This window comes from Alternaria postmessia, assembly GCF_024291825.1.
Source record: "Alternaria postmessia strain BMP 2775 chromosome Unknown scaffold_20, whole genome shotgun sequence".
NCBI lineage: Eukaryota > Fungi > Ascomycota > Dothideomycetes > Pleosporales > Pleosporaceae > Alternaria > Alternaria postmessia.
The window spans coordinates 262,807-280,836 of record NW_026260093.1 but is presented as its reverse complement, the minus strand read 5'-3'; the positions used below and the strand labels follow the sequence as shown (position 1 = coordinate 280,836).

At 51.4% G+C, this 18,030-nt stretch overlaps 9 protein-coding genes across 9 annotated transcripts; 5 read left to right on the top strand and 4 right to left on the bottom strand.

The window, feature by feature from the left end:
* Positions 1-669: 669 nt before the first annotated feature.
* On the top strand, positions 670-2,379 carry J4E82_004350 (uncharacterized protein; the record flags this gene model as incomplete). The annotated part of the gene is made up of 3 exons (XM_051730629.1): positions 670-912; positions 958-1,420; positions 1,517-2,379. The coding sequence occupies 3 exons, from the start codon at positions 670-672 to the stop codon at positions 2,377-2,379; spliced, it is 1,569 nt and encodes a 522-aa protein (XP_051589678.1).
* Positions 2,380-3,219: 840 nt separating this feature from the next.
* On the top strand, positions 3,220-4,656 carry J4E82_004349 (uncharacterized protein; the record flags this gene model as incomplete). The annotated part of the gene is made up of 8 exons (XM_051730628.1): positions 3,220-3,334; positions 3,567-3,704; positions 3,764-3,837; positions 3,898-3,922; positions 3,966-3,974; positions 4,026-4,192; positions 4,257-4,276; positions 4,329-4,656. The coding sequence occupies 8 exons, from the start codon at positions 3,220-3,222 to the stop codon at positions 4,654-4,656; spliced, it is 876 nt and encodes a 291-aa protein (XP_051589677.1).
* Positions 4,657-6,357: 1,701 nt separating this feature from the next.
* On the top strand, positions 6,358-9,330 carry J4E82_004348 (uncharacterized protein; the record flags this gene model as incomplete). The annotated part of the gene is made up of 2 exons (XM_051730627.1): positions 6,358-8,110; positions 8,159-9,330. 2 exons carry the CDS (start codon positions 6,358-6,360, stop codon positions 9,328-9,330), a joined length of 2,925 nt encoding a protein of 974 aa, XP_051589676.1.
* A 172-nt stretch (positions 9,331-9,502) lies between these two features.
* J4E82_004347 (uncharacterized protein) lies at positions 9,503-10,197 on the bottom strand (the record flags this gene model as incomplete). Its single annotated transcript, XM_051730626.1, has 2 exons — positions 9,503-9,798; positions 9,861-10,197. 2 exons carry the CDS (start codon positions 10,195-10,197, stop codon positions 9,503-9,505), a joined length of 633 nt encoding a protein of 210 aa, XP_051589675.1.
* A 358-nt stretch (positions 10,198-10,555) lies between these two features.
* On the bottom strand, positions 10,556-11,284 carry J4E82_004346 (uncharacterized protein; the record flags this gene model as incomplete). The annotated part of the gene is made up of 2 exons (XM_051730625.1): positions 10,556-11,189; positions 11,241-11,284. The coding sequence occupies 2 exons, from the start codon at positions 11,282-11,284 to the stop codon at positions 10,556-10,558; spliced, it is 678 nt and encodes a 225-aa protein (XP_051589674.1).
* Positions 11,285-11,673: 389 nt separating this feature from the next.
* Positions 11,674-12,771, bottom strand: J4E82_004345 (uncharacterized protein; the record flags this gene model as incomplete). Its single annotated transcript, XM_051730624.1, has 5 exons — positions 11,674-12,175; positions 12,226-12,373; positions 12,426-12,557; positions 12,614-12,634; positions 12,687-12,771. 5 exons carry the CDS (start codon positions 12,769-12,771, stop codon positions 11,674-11,676), a joined length of 888 nt encoding a protein of 295 aa, XP_051589673.1.
* Positions 12,772-13,200: 429 nt separating this feature from the next.
* Positions 13,201-14,299, top strand: J4E82_004344 (uncharacterized protein; the record flags this gene model as incomplete). Its single annotated transcript, XM_051730623.1, has 4 exons — positions 13,201-13,381; positions 13,432-13,547; positions 13,600-14,079; positions 14,129-14,299. The coding sequence occupies 4 exons, from the start codon at positions 13,201-13,203 to the stop codon at positions 14,297-14,299; spliced, it is 948 nt and encodes a 315-aa protein (XP_051589672.1).
* Positions 14,300-15,293: 994 nt separating this feature from the next.
* Positions 15,294-15,981, top strand: J4E82_004343 (uncharacterized protein; the record flags this gene model as incomplete). The annotated part of the gene is made up of 2 exons (XM_051730622.1): positions 15,294-15,846; positions 15,947-15,981. The coding sequence occupies 2 exons, from the start codon at positions 15,294-15,296 to the stop codon at positions 15,979-15,981; spliced, it is 588 nt and encodes a 195-aa protein (XP_051589671.1).
* Positions 15,982-16,413: 432 nt separating this feature from the next.
* Positions 16,414-17,284, bottom strand: J4E82_004342 (uncharacterized protein; the record flags this gene model as incomplete). The annotated part of the gene is made up of 3 exons (XM_051730621.1): positions 16,414-16,665; positions 16,741-17,075; positions 17,161-17,284. The coding sequence occupies 3 exons, from the start codon at positions 17,282-17,284 to the stop codon at positions 16,414-16,416; spliced, it is 711 nt and encodes a 236-aa protein (XP_051589670.1).
* Positions 17,285-18,030: the final 746 nt, after the last annotated feature.

Genomic DNA, 18,030 nt, shown 5'->3' with positions numbered 1-18,030 from the left:
CAGTCGAACCTTGCCCGATCCATGGGGAGCGCCGCTTAGCGGGGCACGTGACATGGAAGCGTCGATCCACAGCCATGAAACTGCCCATCTGTTCACTCGCGACCTGGCCTGGATCGAGCGCGCTGGAAGGGTAACCATATGGTATACATTGCAGCCTTGAAACAAGTGGCAGCATTCGTCATGCGTAAATACACATTGATCACATGAATGCGACTCCAGCAACGACGCATTCCTATGCACTTTTAGCTTGTACCTATTTGCTACCACGCATCAGGTTATGTATTAACAGTCAGCTCACATAGTCCATGATTGTTGGTGACACCGAGAACCCCTCCCCTGTGGTCCTCGTATCCGTCGTGCACTGCATACACCGTGAGCTTGTTACTGCTAGACTCGGGCTTTCCCCACGCTGGAATATCACCTGCAGGACAGGTTCGGCTGATGCCGCGCTCCTGCAGACGAGCGCCACATCACCAAAAGCTGCTCCTTCGCGGCGTCGCTCGCACAGCCTAGCCATGTTTATTGCCATGGAGAACCTGGGGATTCACACAGCCGCAGCTGCAGTCGTTTGATTGGAGATGTCTCCTCGGCTGGCCTGGCAGCTCCTCACCTGAGCTGCCTCCCACAACCGGAGCTGTGCCGAAGCTACTACATTCACACATACACGGCATGCTGGCTCCATTCTCTGATCTGATCTCTCTCCAGTCGAGCACTGTTCCCGCCATCGCGTCCGCTCCGCCGTTCCGCTCATTAATTGCTGACTCGCCTACACGTGCTTATCAGACGACTAAAGACCGGCCCAATATCGCGCTCCCGCTAAAACAGTGGGGCAAGGGTTGGAGTAGGCTGGATAACCTCGAGCACGCTTCCAGATCGTCTCCATGGGTGATTGGCAGTTGGCAAGAACACACTGTTGGCGCTCTACAGAAGAACCTTTGTTGCTAATTTGAACCACAGTATCGCTACTACGGCTCCAACGCCGCCAGCAGCCCGCCCATACGCCCCAAGACGGTCGAAGCAAAGCAATGGGATCTGACCACCACAGACGCTCTCGGTAGAACCATATCCGCCTCCTCAGCTTCTGCCTCCTCCGGCCCACGCCTCCACCCAAACAACAACATGGATATAACGCGGGGCTCCATGTCGAGCAGCTCCACCCAAAGCATCAGAGACGACCCTGGCGTCCCCTCCACCGAACCTTTCATATTGCGCCACGGCCGCCGCTACATTCGAAGCGCTCAGGGCTATCCACTCCCATGCGACCTGCCCGAGCTCCACCGCCAGAACCTACAAACCCTCCTTGCGACAGCTGTCTTCGGCAAGGCCTTGGGCTCGACCCCATCATACCCCCCGAGAAAAGTGTTGGAGATTGCATGTGGCTCGGGATACTGGTCCGCCGTGTGTCATGAATATCTGAGTAGTATGTATTCCGAAGACCAGGTAGTTGCGGATTGCGCCCTCTTCCGGGCGCCACGCACAACTTGCACAGTTATCGTTCAGAGCTGACCGTAAGCAGACCTAGGCCACGAAGATGTCTCCTTCACCGGTCTCGATATCGTCAACCTCGCGGGGGACTTACAGCGCCAGGGCATCGATTGGAAGTTTGTGCAGCATGATCTGCGCAAGTTGCCCATGCCATTCGACGATGAGGAATTCGACATCGTCGTCATGAAGGACTTGAGTATGGTGATACCCTTGGGAGTACCGTCGCAGAGAATACTCGATGAATGTACGCGGGTCCTGAAGTCCAAGGGCACGTTGGAGATATGGGAGACGGACCACATTATCCGATCGATCCAGCCACATCCTCCTCCTCCGCCAGGCAAAGACCCTGAAGAGTACGCTGTCGCCGAGTCGACCGGCACGTTCCTGATTTCGCATACAACGCCATTTACCGATGTGCAGAACAAGTACCTCCAAGACTCCAACTCTTGGATTCAAGAAGCGCTGGACCGGCGCAAGCTCTCGCCAACCCCTTGTTCCCGTATAGCGCAGATCATACTCCAGGAGACGGATACTTTGTGCGACATGAATAGCCGTAGGGTAGCAATCCCTCTCGGTGAACCACGGTGGGAGCGCGAGGCTGCTGGCGAGACGATGAAGCGGCGTGGAAGCGAGGCTGGAAAGCTCAAGAAGGGAAGCGTGATGCTGGAGAGCTCCATTCTGACCAAGGAACAAGCGGCTCTGAGACACACCGCATTGCTTGTCGTCATACAATTGATCGAGAGTCTGGAGCCTCTACTCAAAGAAGTTAGCGGAAAGAACCAGGAGGAATGGCAGCGTTATTGGAACTCGATGATCAACGATCTGCTTGAGCAGAAGGGTGCCTCGAGTGGTGAGTGTCTGGAAGTAGGCATCTGGTGGTGCAAGAAGGTGTAAAGTTCGAAGAGCGGGCGTACCTTGTCTTTTTGTGATATCCCGGTCTTCGCAAGGCCACACCGTCGGCAAAGCGTTAGGTATTCTTTTTGGAGTGTTCAGGCGAGTTTGTCGTAGCGCTGGCGCAAGGTGCGATAACGCTTCAGATAGTATCTGAATCTAGTTATGGAAAGCTTTCAATCGTATTTGTTGAGTTATTTGGACATACAGTGCTTCAATTTCTAGACCACAATGGTTAGTTTTGTCCTAGTCAGATTCGTTTCAGACGAGCTTACCTTTCTTCACGTATTCCGCTCTCTCAATACCCTGCTTAATTTTGGCTTCATCGGTCAAATTCTTTTGGCTTGCAAACGCCTTGTGTAGGCGTGTTCTGAAGTAATCGTATCCCTGAGGATATTCACGGCCCATGAAAAGCAAGTCTACATGTCATTAGTCCATCTGCATAATCGGGAAGAGCCTCGGTCGAGCACTTCTGCGCACCCTTGTATATCCGAATGACCTGGTGGCGAAGCGCGGGATTCGGGGAAGCCATGTTCGAGGTTGTAGACAGATGAATATACGGAAATAGAAAACACTGATTTTGAAGGCTGTCAGATGTCAATTACGTGTCTTTGAGTTGGAATGCGGAGTAATTGTAGCAAACGCTCGGGCCCGCATCCCTGACGTATGTTGCGGCTAGCGAACTTGAGGATGAAGATAGCTGGCCGTGGAGGAAGCGGATCCTCGGCTTGTCTTCTCCGTCCGCATCCTCGGAAAGAAACGCCCTAGCTCTCAAGGGCTTGCTACAACGGTTTGTGAATACCACCGCATTTGATCTCTCATTGGCCTGTAAATTTGGCAATCATGAGTGCTGTGCGACCGTTGGGGCGCTCAGCGCTTTTTCGTTCTAGACCCACGTGGCTGGTTGTTCCGGTTGTACAGAGAGTTCCTTATGTGCGGTATCAGTCTACTTCGAGCGGTACGTGGTTTTAAATTCATCGTTTCTAGCAGTAAGACTGCATCATTCACATCTGATCATGACATGTACAATTTGGCCAAAAGGAGAAGGAAATGGATCACGAAGCATTACCAACCAAGTAATCATGCCGTATGCTCAAAATTCACACACGAGCTCATATTTACCATTACAAGAGCCAATAGAGACAATTTGAGCCTTAGCATTCCGGTGGCTAACTAGAAGACTGATGTAGAAGCACCAGCCACTGCAGCTCTCAGCCCAAGATGGCTATCCGACGTCCGAACACGCATCGGGAAATGCATCAATTTCGGAATGAACCCCGCACAGATTGAAGAAACTGGGTCGATATTACAAGAGACTGCGGTAGACTGTAAGATCACACTCGTATGTCCTGATCGCCTGAATATTAGCTGAACTTGTAATCTGTAGGGAGAGAACTTGTAGCTGGAAGCGAAGGCTTCCTCACAGGCAAGCAATGGCGAGGTCTCTACCGACAAGAGGTGGTATGGGGAGAAATGGTTGGAGTACCACCCAGCAAACTTGTGTACACCGGCTAACATAAGTCCCGACTGTGTGTAGGACAGCATGGTAAGACGTCCGGGGAAAGATTCAGTTTGACCCATACTAATAGATGTGAAGGGTACTTATTTCTATACCTGAGTCTCAGTTGCACAGCTCTAATATGAGATAGGTCACGTTAACAATGTTATGTACAACCGGTATGCGGAATCGGCTAGAGTCAACTGGACACTGAACTTCGCCGCAATGGATCCACAGCATAAAGCTGAATGGATGGAGCTCATGACCCCAAAGAGCGTCGGCTTGATCTTGAGAAGCATTAAGACGGACTACAAGTTTGTGAGTACCGAACGCTAGGAACTCCGGTTGCTCAGCTTTCAAAACATCCGCTAAGAAGATTTAGCCTATGAAATGGCCTGATAGGTATGATCTCCAACGATGCATAGTGAGCAACGATTGACGGATTAACTATCAGGATTACCGTACTTCACAAGCTTCGGGACAACCCGTCTGAAAACAGTGACCACTTCATCTTGGACGTAATGATCCTTTCAGAAGCACAGCGTCGTCCAGCAGCACGTTGTGTCGAAGACATCGTTACATACGACTACCGCACAGCTAAGAAGTCGCCTTTGCCACCTTTCATGATCAAGAAGTTACAAGAGACATTCAAGTTACAGGAAGAAGCCAAAGAGAAGAACAGCAACAGAGTCAGAGTCCTGTTGGACAGAGTTAGGGAGCTAGAGAAGAGCAGCTGGGATAGACCGGATGCTAAGGAAGACTTTGGTAGCGCGAATCAGTAGAACATGGATATACTTGCAAGAAAACACGATATCAGACCCTGAATGTCTATACGTCGGTCTATACTTCGGATTCGTGAAATTGTGTCCTGATGTCCTGTTTCCCCTGGCCCGTGAAAGTACTTGCCTCGGTACTGCGAAGCTGTCGGCAACGCTAATCGATGACAATACAAGTCGTAGAGTAGGATTGACTAGCGGCGTTACATAGGTATCGTCATATCTATCATCATCACACATTGATACCCCTGCAGCTGCATGGGCGGAAAACACGCGGGGTTGCTCGCGTGTCCGAATTCGGCGTATGGCAGTCGGATACAAGCGTATCTCTGCAAGCGATATGGAAAAAAGATAAACTACGAACGTATCCACAACATGGCGTGATTCTCACCACAGTGATGTACACTTTGATGGGATGTTCTAATTACCTATTGCAGAGATCTGCAAGCCCGTTGCGCGCGTGATGTTCCCGCTTGCCTCATTTGCAAGTCTAATGGGCTGCGATTGGCGTGGTTGGTTAAGCTTCACGCCGGCACAATGCAGAGGGCGGAAGAGGGTCATGGATGTGCAGGCGGAAGGCTTGCGCGCTATGCTCGCCTCGAGGGAACACAGATTGATGAAAATGCTCCGACCACTCTGAGATGCCGACAAAGACCCGGGTCAGCATACTCGAGGGCATGTGGCGCAATGAGTGGCATGAGCTTTTCAGACTTTGTGTGCACTCGAGATGTAGCAATGAGTATCTAGGCAGAAGCGCTCTATACGCGTATGGAATATGGTCGTGACGGCGACGTGAGTAATAGCGTCGGCGGGGTTTGCCCGCTGCAGAGACTTCAGGCCATGCGGTGAACAGACAAAGCGCGCCTTTATTCGCTCCTGGAGCTTGCTATGGCTCAGGGGGGTCCTGGCGCACGCAAATGAGCAGGTAAGCTAAAGAAGCCGGCGCAGGCTAATTGGCTGCCCCAGAAGATGTGTTTGTCTGGCGGGCGATGCAGCTGTGCGATATGGAAAAGAAAGCAGGCGGAGAATTTATGTAGACGAAGGCGAGATGAGGTGGGAGAGAGGCGAAATGGCAGCCCGAGAGGGACAGGCCGGTCTTCGCTTCCCAGGTAAACAGCATTCACGGCTTCCTGGTCGTGGTCAAGATCGGCATCGTGAACTGGAATCGGACACAGTTCGGCTGATCTGCGTGGCAGCAGCATCAAGATATGCTGGCCGCATGGTTGCCATGAAGCGGTAGAAGCCGGGCACATGGAATTTTGCCGCCGGTGTGGTGCGTCGAGAGAGAGGATGTGGTGTGCATGTGAAGCGGGCGGGCGTGGTGAAACCACGGTTCGGGCATCTCAGAAGACGTGGAGCCTCGGAAGAGACAGGCAAATCAAGCGGCAGGTGCATCGTGGCTTGTCAGTGCTCTGATCGTGCCGTGGCCCACTCCCTCGAGGCTTGTGGACGGGTTTTCTTGGTTGACTTTGCATTTGACGTTTAGCACTTGCAAGTCTTGGCACCAGTCCATCCGGCGGAAGGCACGACTGAGCAGGCGCAGGGCACCTTCCTCGTTCCCCTACTACATCTCGCCCAGCAGCACACGACACCCTCACATACCCCCCACCGAGCAGCGGCTCAACATCTTTCAGTCCTGGCTCGTCCTGTGCAGCAGTCGAGTCGCGCCAGGGAGAGGTTTGCCCGCTTGCACCCGCACCGCCGTCTATGGTAGCGAAGTCGAAGAGGAACGCGGCGCACGACAAGCGACACGAGAATGGCCTTGCGGCCCCCGGCAGGAAGATCACCAAGCAGAAGAGCAATCCGCAGCTCAATGGCCACGCCAACGGCAAGACTCACGAGCCCACGCCGCCGGTCCCCAGCCATGTAGACACGCCCGAGATGACGCAGCCGGCCAGCGCTCACGATTCAGTACCGGGGTCGAGTGCCCACGTCAACACCACCATGGCCGCTGCACCTTCTGCCCGCCGCGGGGAGCGCACGCGCGCAGCTTCAGATGCCTCGCTAGACAATCCCGTCGAGGCCTGTCGCTCGTACGACAATGGCTCCAACGGGCCCTTTGATCCCATGCCCTCAGCTCTTCGCCGCGCCGACACAAACACCTCCAAGACGGCCTCCATGTCCATGGCTAGCATGCTCTCGGTGCCCGCCACCATTCTCACGTCCTGTCCTCTGCGGGACGTTCTCGCCATCCTCATCATCCTCCTCCAACTTCCCCCCACCGTCCTCACCGTCGTACAGTTCTTGTTCGCAACGCTTACTTTTGTCCCGCCCCAGGCCGGGACCCCCCTCTCCGCCCTCTCTGCCTTCCCCTCCTTCACCGACATCTTTCAGGGCTCCGGCGGCACGCCCTCGCTCTTCACCACAATCATTGCCGATACTGTCATATTGCTGATATGGCTGCTGCTGTGGGTGCCTGCGCAGAATTTCTTCCTGGATCTTGCACAGGCCGTCATTGCAATAGCTCTCGGAGGTGCCGCTGCCGGGAAGAAGGGCACGACGAATAGCATTGTCATATGCTTCGTCATTATTCTTTCAAGCCACGTCTTCAGATTCAGGCCTCTCCGGCAACACATCGTCCACTTCCTTTGGACGGGGCTCGCCCGGGGAGGCCTTGAATTCTTGACGAGCCCGCCGAGTACGCCAACATATTTGGAAAGCTTCTCGACCCCCCACGGATGGCCCCGCAGCCTCCTGGGTATTCATATTTTGGCCCAAGGCGTCGTTCGTATCATCCGACGCTCTCTTTCTCGAAGAGAACATGCAACCTTGCCCACTGGTAAGAAGACAGATCCTGAGTCTGGGACATTACAACGTTCCAATTCGACCAACCTCGACCCCACCGCCGACGTGCCCAATTCTTCGAGTACCGATGGCCGCCCACCGGGACCATCACCCGCAGTTCTCAAGGATAAAGCGAGCACGGGTAGAAGGAAGAGGAAGCAAGCTACTCATGTTCGCAGTCAGCAGCCGTTCTGGGCTGCACTTGCCAGTACAAAAGTTACAGTTTTAAAAGAGATGGAAAGTAGCCGGGCGGCCAACGATGCCGACGAGGCTAATGCAAAAGACGCAAATCACATTGGAAACGCTGTTTGGAGATCGGAGGACGATCGTGTTTGGATTTCAGAAGTCGGCTTTTCCGACATTTCATTTCGTGTTAGTTTATCTGGTGGAGCTGGCCTTCAAGAGCAGGATGAGGAAGATTCTAGTGTCGGATCTGGGATAGACAAGTCAAAGCCATTCTACATCCGTGTCAACGGTGCTGATTGGAGTTCAACCCGCATCCGACAAAGCGAGCCGATAGGTTTCCAGGGACAAGAGGGAACGGGCTACTGGGTTGGAGAGATATTTGGTCTAACGGCTCTCTCAAACTACTACTGCGAGTTTGTTCGGACCAACGACAACGAAGTATTCTACTCAGCGAGCCTTATTACCTCGGCCAGTCCAGTGACCGAACTTGGTAAGTCCGTCCATTCTAGTAGCCTTTCCATGCTAATGCGTACTCCAGCCTCAGCTTCTATCGCCTCTCCGCCAGCGCATCAGACCCTACGACCTTCTTCGCCGACGACAACCTTGAAGAATTCGATTGCCGCGGCCGACCAGCAACTGCAGGAGCAGCGCAACCGCCTGAAGCGAAACAAAAAGGACCACAAAACAGCCATTACCAACATCAAGAAAGAGGTGGACACGCTGGGCAACCGCCTTGCCAACGCCGGAGGTAGTGACGAGCGCCAACGCCAGCGCGTCCTTCAATTCACGCAGAACATCCGCCAGGCTGAAGACGCGGCCGCCGAGTTCGCCGTTCAAGCAGAAAACCTGGGAAGCATTCCCGAGGATGAGGCTAAAGAGGCGGCAGCCAAGAAGGCAGAGTGGAAGAAGGAGCGTAACAACAAAAACACCGTTGCTAGCGAATTCGACAAGACCAAGGAGGAGATTGAGCGACAAGTGCAAAGTGTGGAGTCCGATATCTCTACTGCCTTCCAGAAGCGGGAGCGTCTTCAGCAGCGTCAAACCAGGCTCAACGAGCAGCACGACCGTCTCGTAACCGCCAACGCAGAGGGCTTTACTGCGAAGCAACGAAGAGAACAGGAGCGCACGGCATTGCGAGCACAGCGCGCTGAAGTTGAGCACCAGTATCGGAGTAACATTAACGGCTACGAAAGACGCACTGAAGAGCAGAATGTCGCCACCAGTCAAATTTTGGTGACCGTCCAGCAGTACGAAGAGCTTCTCCTTCAGCAAGCGCACCAGCATATGTCCGTTCCTACCACTCCTGAAGGCAATCTCCCAGGCACGACCATGTCTCCCTATAGCAACGGTCTCTCCAACTTCACATTCCCCTCCATGCACTCGCACATGAACGGCACTCCTGGTTCTATGCGTGGCGGTCGCGGTCGATCTTCATCAATGCTCTCCAACGTCTCTGGATTCACCGATGCTTTCGACGAGCCCACAGCTTCAGGTACATATATTCTCGGCAATCCCTTCAGTACTCCGGGTCCAGTCAACGGTCGCAACCGCAGTCACGGCAGCGGCAGTCTGAGCTCAGGCACTTCCAGCCAGAGTTCGAGCCAACGAGATCCGTTAAGTCCTGTTCAAAGTATCAAGCCGATGATGGTACGCAGCCCCACGAGCGGTAGTGGCAATGGTCTGATGAGTCCGATTGGCACGGGCAGATGAAAACGTACACGATTTGCTCTTTACGTATCTTTAGGTAGCTTTCCAATGTGATACTCGCGTTCTTTTGGTGTTCTCAACTTAATTTTTGCTTTCTTCCAACTGAATTGATACCCGTGAACTGATCTTTAACTTGGGGAACATCTGCCTATCGAAGATCTGATACGAGAAGCTTCTATATTTCTTCTGTGATAGACTCCAATCGCGGGCTCCAGCCGCCCTTGCCGGTGTCCTCCAATTCGTCGCTCTCATCGTCTCTCTTACCGTCTTCGTTGTCCTGTTCGATACTGTCCTGATCTTCCTCGTAGTCCTCTTCATTCTCGCATTCCTTTAGCTCTACTTCGCCCACTCCCGGAACAACATTGGGAATTCTCCCATGTGTTGTCGTCCAATTACCCGTCTGCATACAAACACCTATTTTCACCATGTCATCAGCTAACCAGTATGGCAGTGTTTTTCTCCCCATGTCCTCTGGAATGCTCGAAGCTTACGAACAAGAAAAGACTAAGAAGAATAGAGGTGGAAAGACATACCAATAACTCCACCCATGCCCCTCCTCAAATCTGCCAATAAACGATTTGCCCCAGTGATTATATCGGGTTGGTTCTCCACATGGCTGATCAATGTCCAAGGTGTGAAGGGTGATGCTGGAGGCCCTGTGTAGAGGATTATTGCTACACCGAAACTTAGCTGTGATGGTTGCTCTTCGACATTGTCATTGTCGTAAGGCCTGCTGTAAGAAACCACATCGTAGACCTTTGATGCATCTTCGGAACGTGTACCGTAGAGTGGGGTGGAAAGACTAGTGATTTGGGATTTCAGCGCTGAGAAAAGTTCCTGTTCGCGAAGCTGATCGGCGTACGCTGACATTGTTGATTTGTTGAATTGCAGGCTTGCTTTGGTTGCTTTGCAATGACTGGGAAGAGTTATATGCCTAAGGCTAGAAAGTGGATTTGGGTTTGGGGCGTTTGAAAAGTGCGAATGATCAGAGCGGAGGTGAATGTGAAGGTACGCATGATAACACACAAACGTGTAGTTTCAAAATCACTTTGACCACAGACCAGTTCAACATATGGGAACGCCCATCCATAAACTCGTTTGTTCATACCTCTGGCTAGAAGGATACAATACACGCAAAATCACCCGACCTAGCCAGTGAGGGAAAATGAAACAAATACCAATAGCTGCTGAAGATCATGATCTAGCTAAGCCTCATCATATGTCCTCACTATAGAAAGTAGAGAGGCGGGGCATTGCTTCTCTTTCCAAGAACGGTTTTGCGACCAACCTTGACCTTGTCATGTACCTTATGGCAGCGCTTACTCAAGCAGAAAGCGAGATCGCGAAAGAGATCGGGATGTCCAGTATCGAGGATACTTTCAAGCGATCGTTGTTGGCCGTAGCGGAATAATGATTGTACAAATATGGCACGAGCAGGGTCGTGTTCTGGTGTCCCACTGTAAATGATTTGTGCTGCTGCAACGGGAAACGGCCTTTCCCATGAGAAAATCTTAAAGGCTTCTAACAAGATGTTTTTGGTAGACTCGTCTATTATCTTTTCCACGAACACGTATAGCTCAGCTAAGAGAATACACTCTTGCTCAGAGAGCTCGCTGTTTCGTTTTATTTCGGTGGACAACAGGTCGGGACGATAGAGTAGCTGAACGTAAAGCGCAAAGACTTTGGAATCGTCCCCTGGCATGGATATTCGGCGCTCAAAGCCTTCTTTGAAACGATTGGGTTTTAGGGCGTTGTTGAAGAATGCAGAATGGTCTTTGAGCAGACCTTCGTGGACGCTGAAGTCTTTTGTGTTCCCCACCTCAGAACCGACAGACACCGTGACGACTGGGGTATCTAGGAAGCTATTACATGTTAGCTTTTAGTAAGTTCATAAGAAGGAATAATGGGCTAACCTAGTGGCGGCATCAAGTGCTGTGCGGAAGCCGTTTGAGTCCATGTCGGATTTGGGAAGAGCTGAGTCGAAAGATGGAGTTGTGGAGGTTCGGCCAGATTAATGTAGAGGACAGAATTCTGTTGCTTCTAAATCTTCAAGCCCATAGTGTGAACGATAGGGTTAGGCTTGACTTTGTCAATTCACACTGACGGTGCCCTATTTCCCTTCTGGTGAGTCGTGACGGAAGCAAAGTCTTGCGTTAGCAGCTTGCAAAAGGAGATCGACACGCACTGTAAGATTAGTAGGTGGTCGTCCTAAATGAGGAGAAGCGTTAGGAGAAGATAGAGAGAATGAAGCATCTGAAACCTCAATTTTGATGACAGGTTGAAGGAGAGATATTGGTAGGAGGTCGGGTATTGTACTTGTTGCTAATTCTGGAGCAAGGGGGATGTCTATATGTAGCGCCCTTGTGGATCCAGCTTATCCATGAACTCCATGGACTTTTCGTACATGGTGAAGACGATGCCGCCACTGAGGATAAGTCGACCCAATCTTGGAAGCGCTCCCGACCAGAAGGTGAGGAGACCCTCATCCCTGAAAATCTTTGCCGCACAGTCGAAGCTGTTCTTGTAGGCGCTCCGTGCCTCTATTGATTGCATGCGTGTCTTGACTGTGTCAATAGGCATCGTCGTGTAAACAGTGATTATGCCAGCCAGGCCTCCGAGTCCGAATGTGCTGACGGCGCCGAGCTTCTCGCCTGGTTTGACGTATGACTGTGCTAGTTGCTTGAGCGATGTGTAACTCGAGAAACGAACAGCTGAGTTGGCGGCTTGACGTGCTGTGGTTGGGAGGAAACCCTGGAAGAAACCACGGATACCCTTTTCTTGTGCGATTATCCTTGATCCATGTAAGAAGCCTCGCATGCGTGGGTTTGCCGACTTGCGGTCGTCGATACTAGGCGGATGAGTGAGTAACGGCACATGCATGCGTCCAATTTCACCTACAGTTGCGTCTTTATGCTCTCAAATGGTGTGACAGCCAGCAGTGACTCTGTAGCTCCTGCACCGAATCCAGCTATTACTGTCGCTGGACCGGAGACTTTGCCTTCAGCGTCCGCCAGCATGTTCTTGTACATGTCGAATGCGACAAATCCTACACGACCTGTCAGACGGTCGCTTTTCCGTGTTGATTCTGTTCCACATACTTATGCCAGCCTTCAACGAGTTGCCAATGATCAAGGTTGTGCATCCAGCATACCACTGCTTGCCGAACGGCGGCCATGGCAGCTTCTTTCCGTCTGGCAATCTTCGGTTGAGTTGCGATCGTGTTTTCGCGACTATGCTTGGGTCAGGCTCGGTGTCTTTGTGCAAGTAGATGTTATTCAGTGCCTACACTCAGCAGGGTATGTGATTGCTGGCGTGGAGTCAGTACTTAGTATACGCCATGACGGGGGAGCAAGCGTTACAGATTTCCACGGCTCCTGCACTTGCACCAGCCAGGATTGAGCGCATTGCGCTTGCCTTTTTCTTCTCTGTCGGTGCGGCCGCCATGTTGACCTGGCTCAAGTGTGTTTAGGTGATGACAAGAATGGGTTTGCGCGCGCTGCAATGACGGAAAGTTTTGGCGTATCTACGTCGCGTGCGGCAGTAGCGATTCAGAATAATGACGTAGTAGTAAATTCACACTGAAACCCCAGGTAGCACACTCAGAGAACAATGCGATTGTCAATTGGTAGAAAGTCTAACGCGCCAGTATATACTTGATTTCCTAGAGACGGCAAAATATTAAAGCTACCAGGCCGAGGACGGAGGTGAGCAATCGGGCCCGCATTTCGGCGCCAAGCATCCCGCCTGACATCAGCCCGCTTGAGCTTGGGCCATCGAAAAGTCCACGCCTTCTATAGCCATCTATCGCATTGCCATCGTACTGGAATTTGTCGTCGCTCAGTACCCCAAATCCATATACCCTTTTTATTCACGATGATGTCCCTAAGGAACCTCGCCCGCAGCGCCCCGCGGTCTGCTGCTCGTTTCTCCACCAAAGCCGTTCGCCCGCAATCGTCACTGCGACAGGCTTTCCAGCCAGCAGCATGGGCTGCTCCAATTCCTCGTCTCACAGCATCTTTCTCCATGTCGGCAGCAAGGAGAGAGGACTCTGGTAGTATGCATTGAGTAAATTACAATTGGATGTATATAACTAACATGAATCAGTCAATGAGGAACTCGTCGCGAAGCTTCAGAGCGAGATCTCCATGGAAGAGGGCATGAAGGAGGACGAGGACCTCTCTCACAACATCAAGGAGTACCTTGAGAACAGCCCCTTTGAGGTAAATACTTGCGTCATTTTGGTTTTGCTGGCTCAATGCTGACAACTACAAGATTGAGGACAAGGCCGGCAACCAGGAAGTAGTCCTTACCCGCACATTCAACGACGAGAAGATCCGAATCACCTTCACCACCGCCGACCTCAACAGCAACCTGCCCGGCGAGGACATGGCCGAAGACAGCGCCATGTATGACGACGCCGACATGGACGTACAGTCTGGTGGCGCCAACACCAAGGGTGCCATCAACCAGGGCAGGACACAGGATGGAAACATTCGCGTAGCCCCCGAGGACCGCATTGCTCCCGCCGACCGTGAGGAGCTCGAGGACGACTACGAGAATGATGGCGAACAGCAGGGCTTCCCTGCTCATGCCAGCATCCGCATCGAGCGTCCCGGAAAGGGTGCTCTTGCCATTGAGGCTACCGCTCAGGACGGTGACTTCCTCATCGAGGACCTCTACTACTTCCCGTCCGCTGACCTAGCCGACCCTGCCACCGCTGAGAAGGACTGGTCAAGACGCGCTCTCTACACTGTATGTGGAAACCTTGCATATAATATACAACACTTCTAACTTGCAGCAGGGCCCTCCTTTCAGCAACCTCGACGAGGACCTCCAGATCCTCCTTGAGAAGTACCTTGAGGAGCGTGGCATCAACACCCGCCTCGCATTGTTCATCCCCGACTACATTGACCACAAGGAGCAGAAGGAGTACATCAAGTGGCTCAACAACGTCAAGAACTTTGTCGCATAGGTGCATAATTTTCAAAAGCTCTCTTGTATGAACCTGTAACGTACCTCAACCTTTGAGCGATCTGGGGGCGTTTGCAGGAGTGTAAAATAGTTGGTGAGATTTCTCTCCCTAAACCGTTCTCGGCCGTATGTAGTACCGTCTTGCAGGCAGTCTACAGAACGCGAGACCAACGAACAGAGTACTCAGTGCTCCAGGTTGATCATCTCGAACGGTCCTTACCAGTTCCACGATTCCAGCCATGTAGTTGCACGCTACGAGAACCACGACCCAGATATTATCAAAATATTAAATAGACGCATAACGCGCTTTTCCACTCCAACATTACAAGGACTTTCTTCCTGTTCTCTCGCTCATTGTACGATGTTGTTTGTCTTGCTCGATTTCAAAGCATCTTGCTGAGACAACAAAGACCTGCTTGTGGCGTGGCGTTTGCTGTTATAGACAACAACAACAAAGCCGATTTTCGTCATCTGCGCGCGCCCACAACGTGATTGTTTGCTGAACGAAATCCTATACCGAGGTTTGTTCGTTGTCCACTGCTAAGTTTTACGGATATACTCAAGGATACGTTTTGAAACAACATTCCTTTACTCAATGATAGCCTGCATGCGCTGACTGAACCTCCGCCTTCAAAGCTCGAAGCTACAGTCTCCAGGCCAAGTTTACCTAAATGCTCTCCATCTTCATCTGAATATTGGGTTACATTAATCAGCGCACTGTATAGGCCGCAGATAGCAAAATCACAGGACCTTGGCTTGTAGAATCCGGTCAGAAAACATGATGCGCAAAGTTGTACCACGCAGCGTTGGTGTTGACACAGATCGTGGTTTCTTACCAAATCTCCCATCACCATATACATTTACAGGTGCACGATCTGAGCAGACAAGGTACGTTAAACATGAAAGTGAGCCAAATCATCAGCCAGAATGGTTGCATAATAGCTCACGTTTTATCCCGCCCGACCTCGACGTACGCCGGAAAAGCATACAAACTCATGTCTGACAGGACAAAGACCTCCGACTTCACAACGACCAGCACAATTCTAGTTGGTTCCGATCTCACACCCTTCCAAATTCACACTAGCCTCCTTACATCGAAATCCTCCTACTTCCGCGCCGCACTCAACGGCCCGTTGGTATTCATAGAATCAGAAACCAACAGTATAACACTTGACGATGTCTCCGTTGAGCACTTCCAAATCCTCGTCACCTGGCTCTACACCTCCATTCTATCCACGCCTTTCAAAGACGAAAAACCAGCATACTATACTCTCCTCCATGTCTACGCTCTGGCCGATCGACTAGCTCTAGAAGGCGCCAGGAATGCTGTCGTGGACGTGATTAGCGATCTAGCTGATGAGACGAATAGCGTTCTGACGCCTTGTGATACTCGTATTCTGTACGAAGAAATTCGTGATTCGTCACCTTTACGCACCCTCGTTCTCGATCTCTTCGCGTTCAAGAAAACAGATCGATTGATAGACTCGCATGGGGATTGGTGGCACGAAGACTTTCTTCGCGATCTGACTGTGCATTTGAAGAGGCCATGTGCGCAGGCTATGCAGAGGCATCGGTTGCGGATGTGGTGCCCGGTATCGTGGCATACCACTCGTGCTTGCGACTATTGTGGGATTGTGCTGCCACCTAGGTTTGGGGCGGTGGCTTGTGAAGACTGTTGTGTAGCGTTTTGTACACGATGTGTGGAGGGGAGTGTTGCAATGGCAAGGTGGGAGGATGGGAGAGGGAGACTTGAGGTTTTAGAGGAGCAGGAAGATATTGCAGGTGGTGTAACCGGGGAGGTAAAGAGATGGGAGGCATGTAAGCCGTGGAGGGGAGCAAGGTGTGCGCTTTATCATGAGCATGCTCAGACAGAGAGATGTGCAGATGTCTTTCTGGGGAGATGAGGGATTGTGACGGAAGGGTTCTTATTAGAAATTATTATGGTGTAGTACCGCACTTCTTTGATCGGATATGCTCCGTGGCACCGGCTTCCCTGAATTTTACATGCCAAAGATGTGCATGAACATAAACTTTTCGAACTCCAAAGAAGTCTGGACTGTAAAAGGTCTGCATTCTTCTCTGAACGGCCGTTGAATGCTCATAACAGAAGGCACTCTACTTGCCACCTTGATTGAGCCGTGTCGATCGACGCCGAGTCGTCGCCCCAGCGCTCTCCATGTAGCTGCCGGCCTGCACAGTCTCTATCCTAGGAGAGGGCTTGATTGATGCGGCCGTTGGCTTCCTAATACCTTTCTTGACTTTCTGTGCGACGCCTCGTGTTGTAGGTTTCCGCTCGGGTGCATCGACATCGTCTTGCTCGAACATCTCATCGACAGGCTTTTTTGCAATCGTCTTTGGTCTTGACATCTGGGGTTGCCATTAGTTATTGTGCTGTATAATGGGACAAGAACCACAGATCTCGGCCCATTCACTTGGACTTACTGGTCTCCCCACGTCCCATTCGGATATATCTGAAGGACATTCTGATAGTTCTGAGGGTGAAGCAAAGTCTCGTAGACCCGCTGCGATGGTTTTCGAAGGTGTCGCAGGGCTGGCATCCTCCATCTTACCGATAGTATGCTTTGTATCAGTGCGATCACGAAGCAGCTCATCACGCTGCATTGCAACTACCTCCCTGTGTTTAACATTTGTTGCGGATAGAAGACTGTTGGTCTCGTCCCCCAGCATATGGAATGCGGACTCTTCGCGTTCTACAGTCCCGCCGTCTGCTTCATCATCGCTCAAGCACATCGGAGGTAAGGGTGTGGGAGCTCGGGCTCCAGAATCATAGCAATCAAATTCATGATACTCTGGGCTAGTCAGTCACGAAGATAGCGGTAGTCTGGCCGTAAATTAACCCACTTCCAGTTTCGTCAGTGAAGCCCTCCGAATCCCACTTGTACGTCCCATCGTAGAACTTGCGCGAGTACTCAGTGAGAGCTACATCCGCTGGGAGATGAGTGCGATATGTCGCAGAACCGACCATGCTGCCTTAGAGATACAGTGTGAGGCTGAGTTGAATAAGTTGTGAGAGTAGCACTGCGCGATAGTCGTGTATCTTGAGGAATTGTCAATTGTATTGTGAGTCTGTACGTGAGGTAACAGCAATTGTTGATAATGCAGTGTGCGAGTTGATATACGCGAGCGTGACGTAGAAATATCTCAGAAAGTAAGAGTGGTTGTGAAAGAGGTAGGAGCTGCACTTACTACTTCAGGTAAAACAAACACAGTTGTGCACTACTGAGACAGGTCCACTGAGACATTCTACTACCTAAGTACGAAGGTCAATAGGAAGATACTACCTGTTCGAACCATCCCGTCAGTTGACCGATATGTTTGGCGTGTACATGAACGCGCGAAAATCACCGTCGTCGAATTTGTCATCGAACATAATTCCAGGCACAAGAGACAGAAAGGCAGGAAAGACTTGACTGAAGTAATGGTTCTATGTTCTTGAGAACGACTATACGCCGTATGAGGACAACGCCTACTGAAGTCATGCATACACTAACACCACCCGACTTTACATCCTGCCTAGCGAAGTGGCTATCGCAACGTCCGCTAAGGGTATCGTACAGATAACAAAAGGAATACTGAAGAATCGAACATGAAATAAAGAACCGTGCCAGAGTTCCGATGCCAATAATAAGAAGAAAATGTTATTTGCGGCTGTAGTGGCTTGATCCCTTTGGCGGACGGGGTCGGAGAGTTCGAAGTGGTCTCTTCTCTCGG